Here is a 15,668-nt window from a genome sequence, read left to right on the forward strand (position 1 = left end):
CGAGTGCAATGTAAGTGGAAGTTCTGAAAAATGTTGGTAGGTGCCGCCACAACTAACTTCTGCCGTCGAATATATGTAGCATTACACAGGCATGCTTTGCAGGCACACAGATAAATACTGGCGCCAAAACCTCTGCATCAGTAAACAAATTTTTTAAAAAAAGGTGGAGGACAAGCTTTTTTCTCTGCCCCGAGTTTCGACCACTGCATTTTCATACATTATCCAACGAAGTAAATACAAATTCCGTATTGTTCATCTTCGAATGTAGCAGCCTACATACTACGAAAATCTGACTGGCAAGACTGTTTGGAATGTTTGCCAATATGTCCAACTCCACGTTCTGAATTTTTTCCTACCTGTGACACGAGATGGTTGCTAATAGGAACTTTTATCAATTGTGAATCACATGCAGTATTCTCTTCACCATAAGAATAATACGAATGTAAACATTTTGCCATGAATTCCTAAGTGTTTCCTGCTATCTCATTTAAATCCTGTCTTCCTAATAAACTACAAAACTAGAGTGAGACAAGAGCAAACGCGGAAGAATATACATATCATGTCATGTTTATATTTGTATAATTCCTATGCTGAATAGTGATAGTCAGAAATGAAGCACGGCAACTGACTAGATTTTTAAACCTAAGATGACTAATTTCTGTGCAGAATGTAATGTACTAAAGAGGTGTCTGCACAAATTTTCAAACGGAGGAAAATTTTCGCTAAACTTTCGTTCAGAACATCTATCATATGCAGTGTATTATTTGGTTCTTGTTGATCATTATCAAAGAAAGCGGCAGTGTAAGTAACAACAAATAGCAGTCTCTTGCCATTGTTTCGCTAATGAGACGATTCCTCTATCTTTTTTTTAATTGTAAGCGGTGGTAGCGTGCACAAAAGCAAGCCACGCCGCAAGCGGCGTCAGGCCGTAAACACGCATTATCAGAATGCGACAAACAATGCATGGCACAGTACAATAATGCATTTTGAGCTTAGAGTGACGGAAACACCTATAATAAAGAGAACGGCACTTATCAGATCAAAGAAAAATAAGCAATCAATTCAAACCAGACGAAGCATGTGAAAAAGGTTCTCTAGTATAAATATGGACGGAGCGCCTGACGCATAGCAATGACTACGTGGTAAAGCTTAACTGTTAAGTTTACCACACGCACCAAACTACTGTAGCTGTATCGTCATTCATTCGACCTAAATTGTCTCATATTACAATGGACCAACTACGTTTCAGTTTGGAGGTGCGGTCTAAAACGTTTCTCCCCCTTGAATTTCGAGTCTCAAATTTCAGGTGCGGCTTAGATTTGGGAATTTTTTTTTTCCTTGATTTCGAGTCTCATTCTTCAGGTGCGGCTTAGATTCGAGTGTGGTTTGGATTTGGGTAAATACGGTATCAGTGGTAGAACAACCCAGGCGAAAACCGCCCTGGCACGGAGCCAGTAGGCCAAGTGACTCCACGACCCAGCCCAACCAGCTGCTTACAAAGAATGTTGTTGAGGCTGATGGGCCAATAGCTATCCACATCAAGCAGGTTTTTGCCGGTTTTGAGCACTGGTATGATGGTGCTCTACCCGCCAGTGCAATGGAAAGACGCCATTGCACCAGTGCGATGGAAAGACGCCATTGCACCAGACCTGGTTGACGATCACAAGGAGATGTCATTTGTAGTCAGACGAGATATGTTTAATCACCTGACTGTGGAACCGATCTGGTCCAGGAGCTGTGTCGGGGCAACATGCAAGGGGCACTGAGGAGCTCTCACTCAGTAAATGGGGTGTTATAGGGTTCACTGCGGCGTGTAATCAACGAGAGGACTTTCCTTTCCCTCCCACCATTTGAGAGTGCAAAAGGCTGGGGGGCAATTCTCCGATGCAGAGGCACGAGCATAGTGCTCAGCAATCGCATTTGCGTCAGTAGATAACATGCCATTTATGGTAACACTGGGAACACCTGTCGGGGTCTGATACCCAAAAACTCGTTTGATCTTTGCCCAGACTTGGGAAGGTGACGTATGGCACCCAATGGTAGAGACATATCTCTCCCAACACTCCTGTTACCGTCTTTTGATGAGCTGGCGAACATGGGCAAGGACCCCTTTAAAGGCTATGAGGTGCTCCAGGGAAGAGTACTGCTTATGCTGCTGTAGAACTCGCCAACATTCCTTAATTGCCTCAGCAACTTCCAGCAATCACCAAGGGACTGTCTTTCACTGGGGGCACCCTAAAGAACAAGGGATCACGTTTTCCGCCACAGAAATGATCGTTGTAGTTACCTGCTCAACCGTCACATTGATGTTACCATGTGGGGGATATACAATGGTGACAGCAGAGGTGAAAGTGTCTCAGTCTGCGTTGTTTAAAGCCCATCTGGGCAGGCATCCATGGGCCTGATGCCGGAGCAGTGACAGGAAAATGGGGAAATGGTCACTACTACACAGGTTGTCAGGCGCGCTCCAGCGGATAGATGGGAGAAGGTCAGGACTGCAAACCAAGAGATCAATGGCCGAATATGTGCCATGTGCCACTCTGAAATGTGTGGTGGTACCTATACTTAAGAGGCAGAGATCGAGTTGTGACAATACATTTTCAACATCTCTGCCTCAGCCAGTAAGCACGGTGCCACCCCACAAGGGGTTCTGAGCGTTAAAGCAGGAAAGGTTTAGGGAGTTGATCAATCAGTGCAGCCAATGTGTTCAGGGGTACTGCACCATTTGGAGGAAGATATACATTGCAGACAGTTATTTCCTGCATCATTCTTATCCTGACAGCCACTGCTTCAAGAGGCGTTTGAAGGGGCACAGGTTCACTGCATACCGAGTTCAGGACATAAATGCAAACTCCACCTGACACTCTATTATATTCATTATGGCTCTTGCGATATCCCCTGTAGCCATGAAGGGCAGGGGTCCACATTGCCGGGAACCACGTTTCCTGGAAGCCAATGCAGAAAGCAGGTGTAAAGCTTAACAGCTGCCATAGCTCAGCCAGGTGGTGGAAAAAACTGCTGCAATTCCTGCTGCTTTAGGCCATTTCAGCCACTGGCAGGTGTCATCATTCCCACTAGCAGAAACCAGGGAAGGGAGTGACCCAAGTGACCCCTTCCTAGCGAGAAGGTCCCCGATGATTGGGGAGGGGGGGACAGTGCTCCCGAGGTAGGTGGTGTGGGAGCAACTGGGAGGGAAGTGTCCCCACCATCAAGGAGGCAGGTGTAGTCTTCCGGCTCTGAGAGCCGACTGGAACTTGTGGAACTGATGGGGCTGCATCTGTTCTTGTAGCAGCGACACAAGAATAGGTCATAGCCATAGGATGTAGGTGCTCAAATTTCCTCTTGGCCTCAGTGGAGGTCAGTCGGTCCAGGGTCTTGTATTCCACGATTTTCCTTTCTCGCAGTAAAATCTTGCAGTCTGGTGAGCAAGGAGGGCAATGCTCCCTGCAGTCGACACAGATGGGAGGCAGGGCACATGGAGTATTGGGATGGGATGGACGCCCACAATCTCAACATGTGATGCTAGAAGTACAGTGGGAAGACATATGCCCGAACTTCCAAAACTTAAATCACCGCATTGGGGGAGGGATATATGGCTTGACATCACAGCAGTAGACTATCACCTTGACCTTCTTGGGTAATGTGTCACCCTTGAAGGCCAAGATGAAGGCACCGGTGGCAACCTGATTATACCTTGTACCCTGATGGACGCGCCGGATGAAATGAACTCCTCGTCGCTCTAAGCTGGCGCACAACTCGTCGTCAGACTGCAAAAGAAGGTCCCTGTGGAATATAATACCCTGGACAATATTTAAGCTCTTATGAGGCACGATTGTAATGGAAACATCCCCCAACTTGTCACAAGCGAGTAGTGCCCATGACTGGGCAGAGGGTGCTGTTTTTACCAATACTGACCCTGACAGCATTTTGGACAAGCCCTCCATCTCCTCAAACTTGTCCTCTAAATGCCCTACAAAAACTAAGGCTTCATAGAGACAAAGGATTTCCCATCAACTCTCATACATACAAGGTACCGGGGCAAATAAGGTTCGCTGCTATCCTTAGCCTGGCATTCCTCCCATGGTGTGGCCAGGGAGGAGAATGATTTAGGATCATACTTCCTTGCATTGTACTGAGACTTGGAATGCTTAGAGACTGCTGGCATTTGATCACCAGCATATGATGACATGGTACGCTTCATCATGCGTCATCCGCCCTGATGCCTCACACTCCAACCAGGGGCCTTCCCCATGGGCACAACCCAGCCGCAGCAAAGGCCACCTGGCAGGATGGCCATTGCCGGGAGTCCTGATGCCCCAGGGTGACGGGCATCTACTCCTTGGCATACATGGGAAGTTAATGGCGCAGGCATCAGCAGAGCAATCCCTGTATAGTCAGGGGGCTACAACCAACAGGGTACATGGTGGCCCCACCTCAACAGTCTGGCTACTGTGATGGATATGAGGTGCAAAGAGTTCCATGGTCGCGTCGGTGCAGAAAACAACACTGCATAGAGGGTGGAGGAAATTGCACCCAGGAAGGCGTCCTCACTCAAGTGATGGAGGATGAGCGGGACTGCAATGCCACAACAAGAAAGTGGGCTAAAGATCTCAATGCACGATGGACACGATGCACCATGTAAGGTCCCCTTCCCCAGTTGGCTCACTCTTTGGGAAAATTTTGAAAAACGGAAGTCAAATCCTACAGGGGGTCATTACAAAGGCCAAAAGGTGTGAGACTCCTTTTAGTCACCTCTTACAACAGGCAGGAATACCTTGGGCCTATTCTAACCCCCAGGCCCGAGGGGGCTCAACTTTTGGGCACATAAACAACATCGAAATAATTGCAAACCTTTCATATGATGTCCTCCTTCAAAGCTACTAAATACACATTTACATTGTCTCAGCTGACTACACTGTCCCAGCACACTGCTGCGCCATTATTGGGCCTTGATGAAGGAAACTATCCAGCAGTAGTGCGGCAATCGAGTATTTGACATGTCAAATGTACAGAGAGAGATTAGCTATACTCGCTTCATTTGTTGTAGTGCATCCATGACTGAAATAAACAACTATGATATATTTGAATAAATGAACATGATACAGTAGAAACTTTATTTACAACACTCTGCTCCCACAGACCATTGAAGTTAAGTCCTCAAAGAGTATTCTACCTTATGTTCACATTCTGATCTTTTACCTCTAACATTCATTCAATTGGACTGCAATGTTCCAGTGGACACCGATATGCATTTTTTACGACACTGTAAAATACACACAATGCCAGCAATTCATTTCTTGTGCATTTGTGATTTAGTTCATCTTATACTATCTCTGCAGTTTTTGTACTACAAATTTCAGCTTAGTGTCACTGTAATTCACTCACTCCTAACATTAAGAAGAAAAACAACTGATATTTTTTGATATGGATAACTTGTCAAATTTTGGCACTTGTTTCTACAAATTATTTTAAAGAAACAGTGTGTGTGTGGGGGGGGGGGGGGAGGGAGGGGGGGACTTAGCTCGGACTTAAATGTGACTGGAACTTTCAACTCTTAGTTTAGTGATGCAAAATACTGCAGACAGGACACAAATAGCTGCGGTTTTTTTCCTACTTTTGCGAGCCATTTCCACTACCTGCCTTGCCACTTGCATCCCAGCCCTATGCACTGTCGTCACATTCTGGAATTTCTACCCACACTTGTACTTCCGCAGCATTTCATCCCCTTTTCCTACAACATTTTATCCCCTTTTCCTGTTAGAAGGTGACAAGTGCACTACGTTTTGTCAAATTAGCTCCAGAAGTTCCAGAAGCGCCAACTCCCCAGCATTACTCTTAAGAATATAGTGTTGTTCTTACATCCAGTTACTTTTTCCTGTGTACTAAGTCATAGGAGTACCAAGTTTGGAGAAAACAGCTCCAGGCATTATTTAAGTGTAACTGTAAAATGATACTACAAACTAGAAAGGTATTAAATGTGAAAGACAAAAGAACTAAGCTCTTTAGACGAGATATTTCCACAATATCACTGACAAAATTTCCTGAGTGTACATATTATTTAATTTCAGTATTTGCCCATTTCAATCATTGATGCTAGAATTAAAACCCAGCCCTAACAAACATTTCTGCAGACATACACACCTTGACTAGCCATACAGCTCTATTTGCATTTGACAGGTCCAGATCCTTATCAGAGTGGGATGAGACTGTGCTCATGCTGACTCGTACTGCAAACACAAGGGACATTAAATTAGTATGTACATATGCACACAAATCTCTGCAATTGATTTCTTGTGTAATGAAACAAAAAAACAAACACACACACACACATTAACAGAAATCACTGACTAATTACAAGCAATGATTCTATATATACAAATCCATGTAAAATAGAATGCGCAATTAACACAAGGTCATCAGCCACCTTACCCTAGTACTAAAGTTGCCTACTGCCCTTTCTTGTTCTGTGATATTTATTTATCATGGCCCTAAGAAGTTGAGTTTCTGGCATCGACCATACCCCTTAGAGTTAAGAAGGGCCAATGAAAACATTTAATTGTTCATTGGAAGCTTAAGCTGTTAAGCCCTCTGCTAAGTTTGGGCTTAGTTACTTTCAGGATTAAGATAGTGATTGTGGTCTTAGTTTCAGGGAACCTGCCACACAGCATGTTGTATGTTTGGCCTGGGTTCAAGTCTAACCACCTGAACTTGCAGGGTAACTTCTAGAGAGGTCGGCCACAATCCAGAGCTCCATGAGGACTGAGAGGGCATTCGCTTCCTGTTATCATACAGCTGACAATGGTTGTTGAACATTCAGCAGAGCTTGATTTTTAATTGTTGGAACCCATTTAAAGAAATTAAAAAGATTGATTGCATTCTAACCTTGACATTTAATAATCCAGCCCTCCAGTCCTACAGTATCAGGACAAAAACTGTTAGTACAGAGTGTGGTTTAGGTGTGTAGGAGCCGAGGCTGGACTGCTGTTGATTTGTTAATTATTTTGCAGTTGTTTCAGACTGAGCAGATGAGCTGAACAATTATTTTGCAATTGTTTCAGACTGAGCATATGAGCTGTGCAAGACCCACACCTGTCAAGGCACGAGGAACTAAAATATGAAGTCCATATTCGAGGAAGCGAGGGTGAAGGTATGGTGCAGGAGCCGCTTGGCACACTCAAGAATTTGGGGGAAGTGCCTGTTTCTGTTTCATTCTGTGGTAGTGAAATGGTAAGTGACACGCTACTGTCTATTAAAGAAGCAGTCACCAATTTGCAAGCAGTTAGAGATCTTTTCCATATCGGTAAACCATCACTGGCCAGCAGCGGAGATTAAGGACAAAGCTAGAACATTAGCAAAACAGGTGGAAAATTCTTGGAAAATTAGGAGAGCAGGAGAATTCTGAGGTAGTTGGAGCAATTGCAAGATGACCTGAGTGAATTTTTACAGTGGGTGGAGTTGGGTAATGGTGATGGTGTGGAAGATGGAGAAGTGCAGGGTCAATGGAATTCAGGGTTAGTGATTGGTGGGAATAAGGGGGCAATAGTACTTGGTAAACTGGCCCATCCTTTGCAGAATTTTATGAGTGATATTGGTATGATGTGTGATAGTTACATTGATAATGTAGTTAAGTTTTTGTATATGCCAGTTGATTTGCAAGAGAAAGCTGGATTGTCTGGTATTCCAGATACTGAATTAATAGTTTTAATCACATCACTGGTGGAGTATGGTTTCATATCTTATGTACAAAGGGCTGTAGATCGTGGGGAGGGATTTAGCTAACTCCATAGTCAAACTGTAGTGGAGATTATATCCTTACTTGCCCTCCAAGGGTTGGTGTATGTACATTACAGTAGAGAGCAGACACCCTAAGAAATGACTATATACGGAGAGTAAAATGAAGTGTTCAGGCACTGGGGTTGAGCTATACTGAAAAACAAGTGGTACGCCATGGACTAAGACTGGATGATAGGTTGCGAGTGGTACTGTGTCAAGCACCACACAATTGTCAACAGTTGAGGGAACTATCATGTCAGGTTCAGGGAACAATGTATAAGGCCAAAAGAAGGCGGGTTAATCTCCAGGTCTGGTGCAACCAGGAGGCTGGAAGAAGGCAAAATAATCGTGATAGAAGTCAGATTAAATATTTTAGATGCAGAAAGAGGGGTCGCATATAGAGGTTTTGTGATCAGAATAGAGATCTGACAATTAAGGAAGTGGCGGCAGAGGAGAGTTAACAACAAATACCATATAGCTGGAATATTGGAACCAAGGGTGGGGACCTTCCCATTTGTGTGTTGGTATGTTTACAAGGAACCCATCTGTGGATTACTGGATTCTGGAAGTGCCATTACAGCCACTGATAGCTGGTGGATGGAAAAGAACCAATCACATTTTAAATTTCCAACAATAAAATCTGCTGGAGGATGGTATACTGTGGCTAAGAAATCACAGGTTGAAGTTATAGGATCGGTCACGGTAAAATTGTGGACTGATAACTTCACGTGGAAAGTACTGGTTAGGGTTGTGGATAATCTTACAACAAGCCTGATACTAGGATCTGATTTCATTGTCAAGGCCAGCCTCATGCCCAAGTTTTGTCAACATCAGGGTGCGAAACACCAAGGGAAGGTACAAGGAAGGAAATGGTAGTTGCTGCCAGGGGTATAGTTGTGTAAAATGATAGAACAAACAGTTTCATGGGAGATTGGCACTTACTCATTTGATGAAACATAAAACTGAGGTAAGTGATGACGTACCTGCACGGAGATCGCCTTATAGATTGTCTCCTCCTCGCATGAAACCAGCTAAAGCTCACAGCAGAGATGATGTTCCTACAGGAGGTTATCCAACCATCCTCTGTGCCTTATTCTTCCCTTATATTCATGGTTACGAAGCCGCAAGGAGGAATTCAGCCTGTTGTTGACTACCATGAACTTAATAAGAAGATAATTTTGCATTTGGTACCATTATCCCATCTCCACTCCTGTTTCGCATGGTTTAAGGGAGCTAAGATTTTCAGCACTCTAGATTTAGATCAGGCATACTACCAAATATACCCTGAAGAGACGTCTAAAGCATTACCTGCATTTAGTACAGATTGGATCTTACATTAATTTAACCGTGTTTCATTTGGCCTTTTAACAGGTGCTGCAGTATTGTCACAACTTCCTGGATCGAGTCTTTGAGGGGATTAAATTTGAGATCTTGTATCATCATTTAGATTATGTGGTACTTTATAGTGTATCCATGGAAGATCATTTCTGAGACTTTGAGATAGTGTTCGATCAATCCTGACCAGGTGAAGTTTGGTTGCCCCTTGATACAGTTCCATGGACACATGATATCTGCAGAGGGTCTCACTATAGATAGTGAAAGAGTCAGATGATTTCCTACGTCCCGTAATGTGAAGCACATAGCAAAATTTATAGGTAAGCCCAGTTTTTTTAGCAAGTTCATTCCTGGATTTTCCCAAAGGGCAGCTCCCTTGAATGCTTTGAGGAAGAAAGCAGTGAAATTTCAGTGGGGTGAGTGTCAAGATGCTGCTTTCCTCAATATCAAAGAAGCCGTGGTGATGGCACTGGTGTTAGCAATGCTGGATTTTGATACGAGTTTTATTGTTAAGACTGATGCACCACAGACAGGTATAGGGGCCACTGTCCTACAAGAAGATGGTGAAGGGCATTGTCCAGTTGCCTTTGTTTCAAATTCACTTAATCACTTTGAGCAGCAGTATTCTGTTTACGAGCTTGAAGCATTAGCAGTCTTACTTGCTCTGGAAAAATTTAAGCTGTATTTGGCGCACCAGACATTTGAAATTGTGACTGACCATCAGGCCCTTAGTTGGGTGCTGGGGCGCCCTAGAAGAACTGGACAGATTCCTTGAAGGGAAACATGAGTATCAGCTTTTCAGTTCAGGACAACACACTTCGAGGGCATTGACAACATGGGCACAGACGCCCATGGTTAGTTTCACATTCCACATATAATTTTGCTCAGTAAATCTTAATGATGTGGAACGAGTCAGTTTACAATCACACTATCAATTAATTTGTACATATGGTTACATGCTGAAACTGCTATGTTTTTTTTTTTTTTTTAAATAAAAAGGATATACTGATCTGAATTAGTAGTTCTTACCCACCACCTTTTGCACATTACAATAATGGAAATTCTTCTGTGGAACAGAAGGAGTTGACAAAGAGAAACTTTATCAGTTTGTTTTCAAATTTTCCTTTGGTGGCTGCCAGACACTCTATATCCTGGGCATGTGACCAAAAGTTTTTGTTGCAATATGTTCACTCCTTTATGTGCAAAAGACAACCTTAATGTGTCTCTAAAGCAGATGATTGTCATTTTTCCTTTTGGTATTGTAATTATGTATATCATTGTTCGTTTTCAACTGTAGTTGTTATTTACCATACATGTCATGAGAGAATAAATGTACTGTGAAGCAGTAGTCAGAATGCCCAACTCCTTAAACAGATGTGTACAAGATGATCATGGCCGAGCACCACATATTATTCTTACAGCACGTTTTTGAGTAATGAAACTTTCTTTCTTAAAGATGAGTTGGTTGGTTGGTTTTGGGGTTTGATGGGGGCTAAACATCGAGGTCATCAGTCCCCAGTTCCGAACAGACATACGTGTAAAAGGCCTATACAGTAAAAGCGTAACCTCTGCACCCAGAGGGAGGGAACACCAAGGGGAACAGAGCTAACATGAACACCGCAGTAACACAAAATAAAGGACACTTAAAAGGAGCAGAGCAAATAGTTGACTAGAGTAAAACAGACTACAGCGGTTGATGGATCAGGTAAAATATCAACCACTCAACGACAAACGAAGAACCTCCAGCTGGAAAGCGTTGATAGAGGTACCAACACAACTCGTTACCATAAAAGACACTATTTTGGTATCCACGTCACAATTAAAAGAAGCTGGAGTGGGTGTAGCCTGAGAAATCATGTGAGAGTGCCCACACTAGAGCGAGTGATAAAACCCAGCTGCACGGATAAAACTTAAACTGAGTCAGCTATAGAGGCATTGTCACTGAGAATTAAAGGAAGTGCAGCTGGTAAATTAAAGGACTGCCGCAAGGGGGCTAAAAGGGGGTAGTCCATCAGAAGATGGACCACTGTCAGCCCTGCATCACAGCAACACAACGGATAAGATAGCTGTGGGTCAACCGCGTATGTCCAATTCGGAGACGGCAGAGAACAACCGAGTCCCAATGCGTGCCCTTCAAGGATGAGTTCCATACGGCCATGGACGACTTGACCATGCAGAGCTTATTTGGCGTGTTCAAGACAGACCATTCAGAGCTCCAGACATCGTGGACCTTGCGATGTAGGGCTGACCGGAGGTCTCTTTCCACAAGACCAAGCTCCAGGGGTGGCAAAGAGGTGGCCTGCTTGGCCAACCGATCGACATGTTCGTTTCCTGAAATGCCAATGTGGCCCAGGGTCCACACAAATGTCGCTGAACGACCACACTCGGCGAGAGCAAAAACAGCATCCTGAATACCGCGCACCAAAGGGTCCCGAGAAAAACATTGGTTGAGTGCTTGCAATCCACTCAGGGAATCACTGCATATGACAAATGACTCCCCAGGGCAGGAGGAAAGGTGAGCAAGTGCACGATAAAGAGCAACCAGCTCCGCAGTGAAAACATTGCTCCCACAAGGCAGGGAATGCTGCACAACGTAGTCGCCGTGGATAAAAGCAAACCCAGTGCGTCCATTGACCATAGAACCATCGGTGTAGACTACATCTGCATCGCAAAATGAGGCAAGAAGAGCCAGGAATTGTTGACGAAGACTGGCAGGTGGAACGGAGGACTTGGAGTCGCAGGACAAACCCAAGGAAAGCCGCAAGCGAGGGAGGGACCAAGGAGGGGTAGAAGAAGAGGGCCGGATGGATAGAGGAAGAAGAAAGGACTCTAGTGACGAGAGAAGGGAACCAATGCGGACCGCGATCGGGAGACCCGACCTAGGCTGCCGTCGTGGGGAGGGGAGTGCAGAAGATGGAAAAAGGAGTTTGCGGTTTGGGTGGTCGGGCGAGGCATGGACGCGGGCGATGTATGATGCAAGCAACTGTTGTCGGCGGAATCGTAGAGGAGGGATTCCAGCTTCTACAAGAAGGCTAGTCAACGGACTAGTGCGGAAGGCACCTGTAGCCAGTCTGACACCACAATGGAGAATCGGGTCGAGGATCTGCAATGTTGAAGGTGCTGCTGAGTCGTACACGATGCTCCCGTAGTCGAGAAGGGACTGGACTAAGGCCTTATAGAGCTGTAGGAGGGTTGTACGTGCAGCCCGCGAAACGGCCTGGCTGAGGCAGTGAAGGATGTTGAGGTGCCACCAGCACCATTGTTTAAGTGAGCTGAGCATCAAACAGCATGCCAGGGAAGCGATGCGTCTCCTCAATACGAGGAAGTTCATTGGCAAGGTGAGCTCTGGATGGAGGTGGTCCGTTCAATGACGACAGAAATGCATCACTCGGGTCTTACAGGCTGAGAACTGAAAACCATGGTTGGATGCCCAAAAATGTGCCTTACGGATAGCTCCCTGCAGCCACCATTCAGCGACACTGATGCTTGGGGAACTGTAATAAAGACAAAAGTCATCAGCATATAGAGAGGAACAGACCGATGAGCCCACCGCAGCCGCAAGACCATTAATTGCCACCAAAAAGAGGGGAGCACTGAGAACCGAGCCCTGCGGCACACCATTCTCCTGAATATGAGCAGAGCCACAATATGTGCCAACTCTAACCCGAAAGGAGCGACTGGAGAGAAAATTCCGTAGAAAAATCAGAAGTGGACCCCATAAGCCCTATTCGTGCAGTGCAGCAAGGATATGATGGTGCCAGGTGGTGTCGTACGTCTTCCGGAGATCAAAGAAAATAGCAACTAGATGTTCTCGCTGAGTAAAAGCTGTACGAATAGCCGACTCTAGCGAGACTAAATTGTCGATCGCTGAGCAGCCCTGACGGAAGCCCCCCTGTTGCTGGGCTAGGAGGCCCCGAGCTTCAAGGATCCACATGAGCCACTGACTCACCATCCGTTCCAGAAGGTTGCATACTGTTAGTAAGGCTGATAGGGCGATAGTTATCAACCACCAGCGAATCTGCACCAGGTTTCAGCACCAGGATGGTAATGCTATCCTGCTAACGAGTTAAAAAAACGCCCTCTGTCCAGATGCGGTTAAACAGGGCGAGTAATTCACCCTGACAGTGCGCCGAGAGATGGCGAAGAAACTCGGTGTGAATTCGGTCTGGACTTGGAGACGTATTGGGGCAAGCTGTAAGGGCACTTTGGAACTCCCATTCACTAAACGGGGCGTTTTATCATTCCCAACAGTGCGTGCGAAACGACAACTGCGTACGCTCAGCCTGCTCTTTAATGGCGCGGAATTCTGCGCTGTAACCTGCTGTCGCAGAAATATGAGCGATGTACTCTGCCAGATGTCCGGCAATGGCGACTGGGTCAGTACAAAGTGTACCCCAAAGAGAAAGGCAAGGGACAGATGCACGAGGGCGAAAGCCAAAAATGCGCCGAACCCGCGATCACACCTGAGATTGGGAGGTGCGAGAGCCTACGGTGGCAACATATCGTTCCCAGAAGTCCTGTTTGCTCCGCTGGATTAACCGCCGAGCCCGGGCTCGCAGCCACTTAAAGGCAACCAGATTCTCTAGGGAAGGATGACGCCGGTGTCGTTGCAGGGCTCGCCGGCAGTCCTGGATAGCTTCTGCAATCTCTGGTGTCCACCAAGGGACTGACTTACGCCTTAGGGTACTTGAAGAACAGGGGACAGTTGCCTCGGCAGCAGAAACAATGGTCATAGTGACCTCGTCCACTGACAAATCAATGCCACCAGGAAGCGGAGCAATGGCCATAGTAGCCGAGGTGTAGGCTGCCCAATCAGCTCCACGAAGAGTCCATCGTGGCAGCTGGTCAGGGGGTTGTGACTGAAGAAGAGAAACCATGATAAGAAAGTGGTCGCTACCACAGAGGTCATCATGGACCCTCCAATTGAGGTAAGGAAGAAGACCTGGGCTACTAAGAGAAAGGTCAATGGCCGAGTATGTGCCATGAGTTAAGCTAAAATATGTGGGAGCACCAGTGTTTAGGAGGGAAATGTCCTGCTGTGCCAAGAGAGCCTCAACATTCCTACCTTGGCCACAGATCTGGGCCCCACCCCATAAAGGGTGGTGGGCATTAAAATCTCCCAAAAGGCAGCTAGGTCAGCAAGAGGGACAACTTCATATGGGGGAAGGTAGAGGGAACAGATGGTAAGCTCCATTCCTGCCTGGACTCTAACAGCCACAGCCTCAAGAGCCATGTGAAGTGGCACTGGGGCACTAGGAACAGTGGCAAGAACATAAACACAGACACCGCCAGACACCCTGTCATATTCTACACAGTTCTTATAGTAACCCCGGCAGCCACATAGGGAAGGGGTCCGCCGAACAGGAAACCAGGTTTCCTGTAGGGCCAGACAAGTGGCAGGAAAGTGGCACAAAAGCCGTTTCAACTCAGCAAGGTGGTGGAAAAAACCACGGCAATTCCATTGAAGGGTAATGGTATCCGACTGTGAAGACATGAAAGAACCTGAGGGGGCGGGGGGATAGGTTACGCCGTAGAAGCGTTCGCCGCCACCGATTGCGAAGTAGCCTGATCAACTTCCATAGCAGCTGCAGGTCGAGCAACATCTAGCTCCTGAGGGGACGCTAGATGCTCCACATCATCTTCAGGTGAACTCCTTTTCTGTCTCTATGTCCTTCTCCTTTAGCTTTTTCTTCTTTTTGGTAGGGTCCCGTTTGTCCTTCGGTTTATCAGGCTGGGTGGGCTTTTCCGACCCAGACTCATGGGCCGAGGAAGACCTGGAAGCCCTACGGCCTTCAGGTGGTGGCTTCTTCAGCCACTGGCTGACATCTGGAGGGGGAGTAACCGTGGAAGGGAGGGCACCAAGTGACCCCTTCCGCGCGAGGGGAGCTGGAGGAGGCGGGCACTTCTCCGGCTCAGAGGTGGGGGCTGAAGTCCCCAAAGAAGGAGGGGTTGTTACTCCCAATGTTGATAACAGGGGAGCAACGGAAGAGGGTGTTCCCCCAACTACCTGGGCGGCAGGAATAGACGGCCGGGCTGGAGGTCCCACATAAAGCAGCTGAGCTTGGGGGCTCATCGCCAGGGATGGCGACATCGAGGCTGCTGCAGCAAACGTTGATGAAATGCACACAGGGTAAAGTCGGTCGTACTTGCATTTAGCCTCTGTGTAAGTGACCCTGTCCAAGGTCTTATACTCCATAATCTTCCGTTCTTTTTGATAAACCGCGCAGTCAGACGAGCAAGGTGAATGTTTCTGTCCGCAGTTGACACAAACAGGGGGCAACGAACACGGGATGTTGGGGTGGGAGGCACGTCCACAATCCCGGCAGGTAGGGTTGGCATCACATCACGATGACATATGCCCAAACCTCCAGCACTTAAAGCAGCACATGGGAGGAGGGACGTAAGGCTTAACATCACATCGATATATCATCACCTTGACCTTCTCGGGCAGGGTGTCTCCCTCAAAAGCCAAGATGAAGGCACCGGTGGCGACCCTACTATCTTTAGGTCCCCTGAAGACACGTCGTACAAAGTGGACACCGCGGCGTTCCAGATTTGCA

The 15,668-nt window shown here is 46.4% G+C and overlaps 1 protein-coding gene across 1 annotated transcript in view; it reads right to left on the reverse strand.

Annotated features, from left to right (window-relative positions):
* Positions 1 to 15,668, reverse strand: part of LOC126237504 (general transcription factor IIF subunit 2) — an 86,835-nt gene that overhangs the window by 64,770 nt on the left and 6,397 nt on the right. The window contains exon 2 of the mRNA XM_049947661.1: positions 6,142 to 6,227. Coding sequence (XP_049803618.1) covers positions 6,142 to 6,216 — 75 coding nt within the window. The 5' untranslated portion in view covers positions 6,217 to 6,227. The remainder of the gene's footprint in view (positions 1 to 6,141; positions 6,228 to 15,668) is intronic.

The sequence above is a fragment of the Schistocerca nitens genome, chromosome 2 (genome assembly GCF_023898315.1).
Source record: "Schistocerca nitens isolate TAMUIC-IGC-003100 chromosome 2, iqSchNite1.1, whole genome shotgun sequence".
Classification (NCBI taxonomy): domain Eukaryota; kingdom Metazoa; phylum Arthropoda; class Insecta; order Orthoptera; family Acrididae; genus Schistocerca; species Schistocerca nitens.